The 12,207-nt window shown below is 48.5% G+C and overlaps 1 protein-coding gene across 1 annotated transcript in view; it reads right to left on the bottom strand.

Moving 5' to 3' along the window:
* Positions 1-2,113: 2,113 nt before the first annotated feature.
* Positions 2,114-12,207, bottom strand: part of LOC112122840 (deleted in malignant brain tumors 1 protein-like) — a gene marked incomplete at its 5' end in the record, with an annotated part of 128,498 nt that continues 118,404 nt past the window's right edge. Inside the window, 3 exons of the mRNA XM_029914048.1 lie at positions 2,114-2,154; positions 2,580-2,894; positions 5,597-5,920. Coding sequence (XP_029769908.1) covers positions 2,114-2,154; positions 2,580-2,894; positions 5,597-5,920 — 680 coding nt within the window. The remainder of the gene's footprint in view (positions 2,155-2,579; positions 2,895-5,596; positions 5,921-12,207) is intronic.

Raw genomic sequence — 12,207 nt, 5'->3', positions numbered from 1 at the left:
GGGGGCCAGCCTGGGCCGCGCCTCCTCCCCCCACACTCCCCCTTACCTGCTTCAGGCTTCCCGCGAATCAAATGTTCGCGGGAAGCAGGGGAGGGGGCGGAGACTTTAGGGAGGGGGCGGAGTTGGGGCAGGGGCGTGGGCGGGGCTGGGGGCGGGGCCAGGGCCCCATGGAGTGTCCTCCATTTGGAGGCACAACATATGGTAACCCTAGCCTGGGGGAGGGAAGGTAACGATAGTTCTGGTTGGCTGGTTCTCATGTGAGTGCAGGTCTCAGAGTTCTAACCTCTCTCTGGGTACTTCTTGCTCAGTGAAGGCCACTGAACTGACTGTTGTGCTGTTTCTGTGCATTTTGGCCAATGACAAGCTCACAGGGTGAAGCTGCAGTGATTTAACTCTGGGTCAGGGCCTCAGGTGGAAAGGGCATTAGATAGCTGCTCCCTGTTAAAAGGTTTGTGGCAGCCATGTTAGTCTGTATCAGCAAAAAACAATGAGGAGTCTTTGGGGCACCTTAGAGACTAACAAATGTATTTGGTCATAAGCTTTTGTGGGCTACAACCCACTTCATCAGATGCATGGATTGGAAAATACAGTTGGAAGATATATATACAGAGTACATGAAAAGATGAGGGGTTGCCTTACCAATTCTAAAGAGACAATTCAATTAAAGTGGGCTATTATCAGCAGGAGAAAAAATATCACTTTTGTAGTGGTAATCAGGCCCATTTCAAACAGTTCACAAGAAGGAGTGAATAACAATAGGGGGGGAAATTAGCATGGGGAAATAGTTTTAAGTTTGTGTAATGACCCATCCATTCCCAGTCATAATAGCCCACCTCCTGCTCAGCACGGCCTGCAGCTCCCACCCATATGTCAGTCGCCCCTAGATTTCACAGGCCATGGAAAGGAGCTCCTTCCCTCTGACTACAGCTTGCAGCTGCTCTCTCTGTGACCCAGCACCAGGGAAATTTAACCCTTGATGGGAGGAGGGGGATGTTTTATCTGGGTGTGACATTCCCTTCTGGTGTTATCTGGACCAGTGATCTGCTAGGCCTCTCCAATCCTTGACTCTGGGAGCCAGCCTTACCCTGCTCTGCTGTGAGAGCCCCCACTCCTGGGCTGTTCTCGCACAGCCTCTGGCATGTAAGCTAATTGGATTGTGCAACCATATGACACTAGCCAATATCTCCAGTCCCAGACACAACCCTAGTTACCTCCGTCTTGCAGTGTCCACTTATGCCCGCTGGACACTGCAAGCTTATATGAGTCCGTCAGTTTTAACAAAGAAATTGATATGTACCAGGCTTGTTATCCCAAGGGGAGTCTCTGAGACACTTCAAACCAAACGCACTGCTTCAGGTAGAATAAACAAACAGATTTATTAACTACAAAGATAGATTTTAAGGGATTATATGTCAAAGCATAACAAGTCAGATTTGGTCAAATGAAATAAAAGCAAAACGTATTCTAAGCTTTCAGTGTCCTTACAAACTTAGATGCTTCTCACCACAGGCTGGCTGGTTACTTTTCAGTCAGGCTCTCCCCTTTGATCAGCGTTTCAGTCGCTTGGTGGTGGTGGTGTCTGTAGATGTAGGTGAAAGAGAGAGAGCAGGGGAAAACGTCTCTCCTTTTTATCATGTCCTTTCTTTCCTCTTGGCTTTGCCCCCCCACCTCCACTTCAGAGTCAGGTGAGCATTACTTCATCGCAGTCTCAAACTGACCAAAGGAAGGGGGTTGATTCCCTCGAGGGTCTAACAGATTCTTTTGTTGCTGCCTAAGCCAGTGTCTATTGTTCCTGGGAGGCTGGGCTGGGTTTGTCCCATCCATGCCCTGACGAGGTGTGAACTGCCCCTCTGTTCTTGGAGAGTTTTTGTCTGGCTTGCTTTAAGCCATGAGGATACATTTTCAGCCTCATAAATATAGACATGAAATTATAACCTATAACCTTACTATAATATTACTGAAACGATTACTATAACATCACTATAACACCAATGCTCATTGCATCATGAGCCTTGCGAAGACACCTAACATGACAAACTTTGCATTGGATACCACACAATCATTTTATAAAGATGAACATGGGGGTGTAGGGTTTCCCCCAAGGTACAGAGCATCACACTGGAGTTTTCAGAGAATCTGTCCTCTCTGTTGGACCTGCAAAGGGAAAGGGAGGAGAGTTGGAGTCTGGAGCGAGGGGGAGGTGACGTGTTTGTTACCAGGTAGAACCTCACCTCTGAGGGTCCCTGGGGGCACTATCCATCTGTCACCTCCACAAACTTGCTCACAGCAGCACAGGGCCTGTTTGTTAGTGATTTAGCGTCCAAGTCCCTTGTGCTCTGTGCAGCAATGAGGACACTAATAACAAACCAGCACAGTGGGGCATGTGATAAATACAGGGGTTTTGTGGGCTGATGTCTGAGCCAATCTGACCTGAGAAAGTATCCATCCCACAACATCCAGGATGCTCCTGCACACAAGAGATGGGAGGGCCTGGTCTGGGACCAAAGTGAGGGGAGGGGCTGGTCCATCCTCCTCCCTGAAAATTACAGCATGTAGCAGAAACATCTCCTGTCACTCACCTGAGCAATTCACGGCAGCATCTTCCTTATGGGCACAGTTACTCTTATCCCAGGGCTTGGCAGGACAGTCCCAGAGAGATGACTCTGTCCCTCTGCAATTCAACGTCTCCACCCAGATGGGACCAGTCCCTTCACCGAATGCAGCCTCGCCCGGGGCAGATACAGCAGATCCACAGCCCAGTTGTTTACACACAACGTTAGCATCCGCCATGTCCCAGGAGTCATCACAAATTGTTCCCCAGGAGCCACGGTACCAAACCTCCACTCTCCCCGAGCATCTGTCCTCTCCTCCCACGATGCGCAACTTGTCCTGGTCTGGAAATGCAGAAACCTCACATGTTACTGGGACAGCTGGGAAAGTCCTTAGGGAACAAGAGTAAGACACAGAGAAGCAGAGATACCTGTGCAGCTTGGAGAGTTCGGGCATTCGGCAAACAGGGTCTGAGTTGGTTTTGCTTTTTTTCCTATGGAGAAGATGTGGGAGTAGAATTTATCTGTATTTTAAACTCCTAATTTCAGCACTGTATGAACTGAAATGTGAACTCTGGGTCATTTAATACCTAATTAATTTGCTATTCAGCTGTTACTCAGACACACAGGCTGACATGCATCCAGACTTGTGGGGGATTCCAGTCTCGACCCAAACTGCACAGCCTTGGCCCATCTCTGATTGTTCATCCCAAAGGGATTAATAACCACAGAACTGCCTAATGATGGTCTCTAGGGAGAGGCTTTTCTTCACTCTCACACTACCTTATCGCACTGTGTAACACCGGTTAATTAACTGATTAACTTCCATGTTTTATAACTCTTTTATAATTAACTGATTAACTTCCATGTTTGTTGTTAATCAGACAAATGCTTATTCCTATAAAAGACTGTGAAAATGTTTGTATCTTCCGTTGAGAATTTAAATCTGCCTACAATGAGATGTGAACAACAGCAAGTTCTATCCTAACCCTTCAATTAATTGAACACATCACATACATGTGTGTGTTCATGTGCGCATGCAGGTAGTTTCAGAATTACCAGTGCAAGAAATATAGGTCTCTTCTGCTCGGTTATCACATGACTTTGGATCCCAGGGCTCTGACGGGCACTGCCAGAGGGAGCTGTGCTGGTCACTACATGCAACGTGGTCCAGCCACGTGGGACCAGAACCTGCTCCATATTCAAAGTCTCTTGCAATCTGCCCTCCATCCCCACAGTTCAGCTGTTTGCAGATAATTGCTGGGGTGACTCCGGACATCTGATTGGAGCAAACACTGCCCCACGTCCCATTATAGAAAACCTCCAGTCGCCCAGCACAGTCACTGTTGCTCACCAGCCTCAGATCTGTGAATTCTAGAAGGAAATGCACAAAATGGGAATTTAAATAGTCTGATTCTGGAATGAACTGGCGTGTGAAGAGTGTTCACATAGGTACACAGCCACAGGGGCCTGGACTGGAAAGGTGCCTCTTCCCCAGTCCCAAAGCTGCTGCGGCCAGGGACAGGCACCTCTCCCCTGGCCCTGGCCCCGGCCCTGGATCTGTCATGGCCGAGGAGAGGTGCCTCTCCCCTGGCCCCGGAGGTACTGCAGTGAGGAAAGAGTCACCTCTCCCCTGGCTCCAGGCTGCTTCAGCAAGAGATGGACGAGGGCAGCTCTCTCTCCCTGCTGCAGCCCCAAGGCAGCCTGCACCACAAACCCTTCATCCATGGCCCCACCCCATAGTCCACACCCCCAGCCGGAGCCCTCATCCCCCCCCATACTCCAACTCTCTCCCCCAGCCCTGAGCCCCTTCCTGCAACCTAAGCCACTCATCCCCGGCCCCACCCCAGAGCCTGCACTTCCATCCAGAGCCCTCACCCAGCGCGCTACCACCCTCTGCCCCAGCCCTGAGCTCCGAACCCCTCAGCCCCAAATCCGCCACACATCACCTCTATACTGGTGAACATAACAAAATTCATTCCGCACATGGATGTAAAAAATTAGAGGGGACATTGGTCCAGGAGTTCACATCTGTTACTGTCTTGGTGAAATCTACTTATAGACACACCACCAGTTGGGGGTATTACCTTGTTTCTCACCATCTGCCCTGAGGTGGGCACTCAGTGCTGTGAGCCACTCCAGACAGCATGACAGGGATCATGAGACCAAATAATTTGACCTTCTGTAAAACAGCTGCATAGATCCTAATAACTTGAGTTTGAGTTAAGCATAGCTTCCAGAAAGGCATCCGGTGTAGACAGGAAGACTTCAAGAGATGCAGAATGCACCATTTCCCTGGCAGTTTGTTCTGATGGTTAATCACCCTCCCTGTTAAAAACCTGGGTCTTATTTCTGATATGAATTTGTCTGGTTTCAGCTTCCAGCCATCGACTTTTGTTCTGCCTTTCTCCATTAGATTAAAGAGCCCTTTTAGTAAGTGGTATGTTCTCCTTGTGAAGGAACTTATGTACTGTAATCAAGTCACCTCTTGATCATTTTGATAAGCTAAACAGATTCAGCACCTTAAATCTCTCATCCTAAGGCTTTTATTCAAGCCCTCAGATCACTTTTGTGGCTCTTCTCTGCTCCCTCTCCAATTTTTCTGGATATCAGAACTGGACACAGTATTCCAGTATCTGTCTCACCGGTGCCATAAACAACAGTAAAATTTAGTCCCCACTCCTACTCTCTGCTCCCCTGTTTATACATCCAAGGTTCACATTAGCCCGTTTTGCCACACAGGGCACTGGGAGCTCATGTTCAGTTATTTCTCCACTAGGACCCTACATCCTTTTCAGTCACTGGTTTCTATGATACTGTCTCCTTCAGATACCTGAGATGCAGCATTCTAACATTAGGGAAATCTTGCAATATCTCCAATATCTCTGGATGGGAGCTGAGGACTTTCTAATGGTGACCCTGGTAGGTAGTTACACAAGGGAAAGGGAGGCAGAGACAGTCAGGGAAAGTATCATTCTCAGCAATCTCCTTAAACATCTGCCCCCTCCATTAAATCTCCTGTTAACATGGCTAACAAGAGCATTCACAGAACATACCTGAGCAGAGAACTCCCACATCCTCCTTGTGTCTGCAGTTGTGCTGGCCCCAGCCCCTGGAAGGACACAACCAGAGATCGGATTCATTCCCAGAGCAGTTCACATCATCCAGCCAGATTGGCCCGGATCCTTGCCCATAATGAGCAGAGACAGTTGCATTGATGGCATGTCCACATCCCAATTGTTTGCAAACAACATTGGAGTCTGACAGATCCCAGGAATCATCACAGACTGTCCCCCAGCTGCCATTGTAATAAATCTCCACTCTCCCGGCACAGTGACCTGCCCCATTCACTAGTCTGATCCGCCTGCTCCCTGCAGGGATAGATCCCAGCTGTTAATATGTATTTTCCTACTGAACAGAAACAGTTTGCGAGATTTGGAAATGAATCACCTGAGCAAACGACACTGACGTCCTCAGCAATTCCTGCCTGAGCTGTCTCAGATGTGGAGTTGTCACAGTGAGTCAGACGACTCTCGTTTCCTGCACACTGGACCCTTCTCAGACCCACGGGGCCCGTTCCTTGCTCAGACTTAGGGGGGTTATAAGCTTTCTCAGCGACTCCGCACTGGAGCTGCCTGCACACCACGCTGGCATCGTTCATGTCCCACTGGTCATCCAGCACTCTGCTCCACACACCACGGAGGGAAATCTCAACTCTCCCGTCACACCGGCTCTCTCCATTCAGCAGTCTGAGTGATTCAGAGCGACCTGGACTCAGGAGAGATGGGAAATACACTGAATAACACTCCCTGTTATACACTAGAAATAATACAGAGTGTGCATGAAATTATGGACTGTTTCTCAATAAGAAGGTATAAGCCAGTGATCAGAGTGTGTCACAGCGTTAAAGGGAACAAGCTCTGTCAGAAGATCCTTATTCTTTTAAATCTGTAAGTGGAAGGTGCTATAAGGATTGTAAAACTCTGAGCTTGACACAAGAGCTTGCCAACAGACCCTGTAAATGAGTGAGAGAGGGAATTCCTCCAGGTTACTGATTGGGAAAATAGTCTGTGTGTGTGCTTGTGGAATGGCTGCTGAGGTTTGTAGTCACTTTATCCAGGCTTAAATGCCTGGAAGCCAGTGAATGGAGTCTGCATAAGCACTTAGCAGGTGGGTCATGAATGATTTAGGCAAGTTTGCCGTGAGGGAGTTTGGCCAACGGAAGAGCAGGGCTCATGGTGGTCAGGAACAGGTTATTGTTGGTAAATTCCCTTAGTTCCCTCTGATCTTTGCTCAGTAGGTGGCAACTTTCTTGGTTCACCTGGGTCCAGTGCAGGAGCTCCCCTGAAGTGTGGTGTCATCTCTGAGCCCAACGTGAGATTCCAGCTGATCAGTCCACACCACACTAAGCAGGTTGTATGTGGGGAGGGGAAGGGGACGTGCTCTGTTGGTGAATATTGTGACTTCCTTGGGATGTGAATCTCAGTCTTTGCATGTGTCTCAGAATCACTGAGTCCTACAGGTGGTAAATTAGGAATTACTCACCGAGTTCAGACCCAGGTGCAGCCAGGAGAGACTGACAATGTTAAAAGACAACAGCAGAGTCAGAGCAGGGGACACCCACTGGCTGTGTCAGGTACAGTATGTACTAGTATGGTAACCTGACAGGTGCAGTGTCTGTGCACTGGATCCAAACAGCTCAAGGATCTTGGTAGCCAAACAACATTTCAAGGCTAAGAGTGAAATCCTGGCCCCACTGAAGGGAATGCTAAAACCTCCATTGACTTCAACGGAGACAGGAGTTCTCCCTAAGGCCTGGTCTACACTAGGAGGTTATGTCGAATTTAGCAGTGTTAACTCGAATTAACCCTGCACCCGTCCACACAGCGGAGCTATTTATTTCGACATAGAGGTCTCTTTAAATCGATTTCTGTACTCCTCCCCGACGAGGGAAGTAGCGCTAAATTCGACATGGCCATGTCGAATTAGGGTAGGTGTGGATGGAATTCGAAGCTAATAGTTCCGGGAGCTATCCCACAGTGCACCACTCTGTTGACGCTCTGGACAGCAGTCCAAGCTCGGATGCTCTGAGCAGCCACCAGCCACACAGGAAAAGCCCCGGGAAAATTTGAATTCCTTTTCCTGTCTGGCCAGTTTGAATCTCATTTCCTGTTTGGACATCGTGGCGAGCTCAGCAGCACTGGCAATGATGCAGAGCTCTCCAGCAGAGGTGACCATGCAATCGCAGAATAGAAAGAGGGCCCCAGCATGGACTGATCAGGAAGTCTTGGATCTGATCGCTGTGTGGGGTGATGAGTCCGTGCTTTCGGAGCTGCGATTGAAAAAACGGAATGCGAAGATCTACGAGAAGATCTCAAAAGCCATGATGGAGAGAGGATACAGCCGGGATGCAATGCAGTGCCGCGTGAAAATCAAGGAGCTGAGACAAGGCTACCAGAAGACCAAAGCGTCAAACGGACGCTCCGGATCCCAGCCCCAGACATGCCTTTTCTATGAGGCACTGCATTTCATTCTAGGTGCGGCCGCCACCACTACCCCACCACTGTCCGTGCACTCTGACGATGGGGTATTGTCGACGGCCGCTTCCTCAGAGATGTTCACGGACGGGGAAGATGAGGAAGGAGATGAGGAGGACGAGGCAGTCGACAGCTCTTTCAACGCTGATTTCCCCGACAGCCAGAATCTCTTCATCACCCTCATGGAGATCCCCTACCAACCCTCCCAAGGCGGTAACCCGGACCGTGAATCAGGGGAAGGATCAGTAGGTAAATGTTTTAAACATTTATTTTTAACAGAATAGGAATGGTATCTTAACAATGGGTTTTTCATGATTAGTTTGCCCTAGGTGCTTTAGTTTTTAGTCCTTGCCAGTGCAGCTACTGGAAAATTCTGTCAATATGTCTGGGGATAGAGCAGAAATCCTCCTGGGACATCTCCATGAAGCTCTCCTGGAGGTATTGTGAAAGCCTTTGCATCAGGTTCCTGGGGAGAGCGGCCTTATTGTGTCCTCCATGGTAGGAAACTTTTCCGTGCCAGGCTAGCAGCAAGTACTCCAGGATCATTGCCTCACAAAGCATGGCGGCATACGGCCCTGGTGTTTGCTGGCATTCACGCAGCATGCGGTCTTTCTCTGGGTACGTCTATGCTTACCGGCTGGTTCGGCGGCAAGCAATCGATCTTCTGGGATCGATTTATCGCGTCTTGTCTAGATGCGATAAATTGATCCCAGAAGTGCTCGCCGTCGACACCGGTAATCCTGCTCTGCGAGAGGAGTAAGCGGAGTCGACAGGAGAGCCTGCCTGCCGCATGTGGTCCTTTGGTAAGTACCTTTAAGTTCGAACTAAGGTACTTCGACTTCAGCTACGTTATTCACGTAGCTGAAGTTGCGTATCTTAGTTCGAACTGGGGGCTTAGTGTGGACCAGGCCTCTGTCTCTGAAATCCTCATCAGAGTGATATCACTCATGGTGACCTGCTTTGAATTAGGGGAATGTTAGTATTGGGACTGATTGCCTGTTCCTTTACATAACTGTAACCGGCGGTTTACAGCCACGCGGTGGAGGCGGGACAGGGGCAGCATGCAGGGATCTTTCCTGGGGACAGCCGCGAGGGGGGTGGGACGGGGCAGAGTTCATGGTGGCCGGATTGCCGGCAGCAGGAACTGGCCAACGCTAGGAGCATTGCTTGGAACGTGAAAGGAGGGCACTGCTATAAATTAAGCTTTAAGCAGCCAAAAGTCTATGGCTTACCATGTCCGCCTGCTAGCCGAATTCCGTTGTCCGGCCCCGCTTGTGTGATCTGTACAGCAAGACCCCAGGCACTCAATGGGAAGGCCGAGAATTCGACCTTGTACTGAGTGTGCATGTGATAGGTACTGTGCATGGTCTTGTTCACAGAGAAAGACTATATTCATTGTTCGCAAAAATGTATCTTTGTGAGGAATTCACTCCCTTTTTCCCATCCCACATCTGCGAGTGTCTCCCGGCATCCCCCTCCCAGAGGCTGGCGCAGATCAGGCAGCGAAAGAAAAGGACACGGGACGAGATGTTCTCAGAACTTATGGGCTGCTCCCGAGCCGAGGCGGCACAGCAGACCCAGTGGAGGGAGAACATGACGCAATACCAGTGATCACACAGCGAACGGGAGGACAGGTGGTGGCAGGAAGACCAGCAGGCGACTCAAACGCTGCTTGGACTAATGAGGGAGCAAACAGACACGCTCCGGCGCCTTGTAGATGTTCTGCAGGACCGGAGGCAGGAGGACAGAGCCCTGCTGCATTCTATCTCTAACCGCCCTCCACCGCCACAAAGTCCCATCCCCCCCTCACCCAAAGTCCCAAGAAGGAGGGGCGGGAGGGGCCGTGAAAACAGTCACTCCACCCCTGCAGACTGCTCAAGTAGCAGAAGGCTCCCATTCCCAAAGATTTGATAAGTCCTTCCCTTCACTCCAAAAGCACCTCACCCAAGCCCCTGTCCCAGTTTCATCCCCTAACTGTGTAGTTGTTAATAAAAAATACGTTTCTGTTAATTACTGTTTCCGTCATGTTCTTTTAGAGGACAGTGTGTTTGAAGGGGGGGAAGGGGGTTGGTAATTGGAGAGGACAGTCACCTTTACCACTGTACAGACATGGGGGCAGATTCAAAAGAAGGTCACACACACATTGCAGTCACTAGGCACCCTGGTCAGTCTGGGAGGTGGTTTTCATGTTCTGTGGGGGGGGGGGCTATGTGAGTTTGTGGCGGGGGAGGGTGGTTACAGATCTTATGCAGCGGTCCTTAGTCTGGATGACAGAGCCACGCAGCAGGGTATCTGTTACTGCCCTCCCCCGCCACAAAGTCACATAGCCCCCACACACAGAGTCCCGAAAAGGAGGGGTGGCAGACTCCGTTGAAACAACCAGTCCACCACTGCGGACTGCTCTAGGAGCAGGAGCCTGTCATTCCTCGAGTTTAGAAGCGTCCTTTCCATCACTACACCCGCTTGTTATACCAATAGAATAAAAACTAGCAGGATCTTATTAAGAGGGATAAGGCAAAGATGCCACATTTATTGTAAATATAATGATAAAGCAAAAGATAAAAGTAAACAATGTTGTTTGACCACTTATTACTTATACACACACACATACATATATAGAGAGAGAGAGGGAGAGAGAGATTCATTCACACAATCATTCATTCAAGTTCTGTATAGGTGTTATAGTTACCAGCCTAGAAGTTGCTCATGCCAAGTTACTGGCCAGGTAGCTTGGTCATGAGGATGGAGCAGAGTCTGTGTCAGATGCATCTGATGCTCCTGGAGGCTGGCAGAGAGACTCAAAGTCATCAGTCTTTAGAGTCCATTTTTATAGGAATTAATTCCTATGTTAGTCTATGGGAGCTGTTTCATCCTGCTGTTGCTGACTCAATCAGCAGATGGCACACATTCCTGTCCAAAGTGGCACATTCCTGGTGGCTCCACATTGTCCGAAGTTTGTGTTTCTCATCCTTCCAGGTGATGGGGTGGATCCCAGTTTACCCTCCGGGGGGTTTCTGGTCATCCACTTGACACATTCTTAGGCCGATGGATACTTTCTTTCTAGGCTGGCACCTCCCTAACCATCCATGTATATCAAGCATTCATCAGCATACATTCCATACCTTAACCATATTTTAATTTACTGTCTCCACCACTTTCGGGGTGTGTGCTAATTCATTTGAGACTCCCGGCCCTTTAATCACAGAGGGTGGGGGGTCTGTCCTAGGAGCTGTTGAATGAAGTGAAAGTCACTTAACAGCTTACAATGTTTGTTTACATTGTATCAATTACTTCAAGAACAAAGTCAGTTAACTTGTTTGTAAGTTTTACATAGTAGTAAAGTATCTTTCACAGGATAGATATAATCAATGGTTTCTACAGATAGTAGCTTACAAGTTTTAACAGAAGACCCAAGAGATTTTTGTACTTGGTGAAACTGGATTTTAAAGTGTGTGGGACAAATTATGAGGGGGTCACTGTCACTTGGGGGAATCACTGTTAGTACCTTCTTTAATATCCCTACACACTCCCCACCACAGTCTGCGTCCCAGTTTCAACACTTTACCACGAAATCCTTAATAAAGAAAATGGTGTTTGTCATAACTATAAAGGGAAGGGTAACAGCTCTCCTGTGTACAGTACTAAAGCCAGAGACTCCAAAATCCTTTTACCTGTAAAGGGTTAAGAAGCTCGGGTAACCTGGCTGACACCTGACCCAAAGGACCAATAAGGGGACAAGATACTTTCAAATCTTGGGTGGGGGGAAAGGCTTTGGTGTGCTCTTTGTTTAAGGGGTTGTTCGCTCTTGGGACTGAGAGGGACCAGACATCAATCCAGGTTCTCCCCATCTTTCTAAACAAATCTCTAAACAAGTCTCTCATATTTCAAACTTGTAAGTAAAAAAGCCAGGCAAGGCGTCTTAGTTTTACTTTGTTTTCTCAACTTGTAAATGTACCTTTTACCAGAGTGTTTATCTTTGTTTGCTGTACTTTGAACCTAAAACAGAGCGGGGTCCTCTGAGCTCTTTAAGTTTGATTACCCTGTAAAGTTATTTTCCATACTGATTTTACAGAGATGATTTTTACCTTTTTCTTTAATTAAAAGCCTTCTTTTTAAGAACC

This window comes from Terrapene carolina, unplaced genomic scaffold (genome assembly GCF_002925995.2).
Source record: "Terrapene carolina triunguis isolate 2854851 unplaced genomic scaffold, T_m_triunguis-2.0 Scaffold28924, whole genome shotgun sequence".
Classification (NCBI taxonomy): Eukaryota; Metazoa; Chordata; order Testudines; family Emydidae; genus Terrapene; species Terrapene triunguis.
The sequence above is the reverse complement of the archived record's forward strand: the minus strand, read 5'-3'. Positions and strand labels throughout refer to the sequence as shown.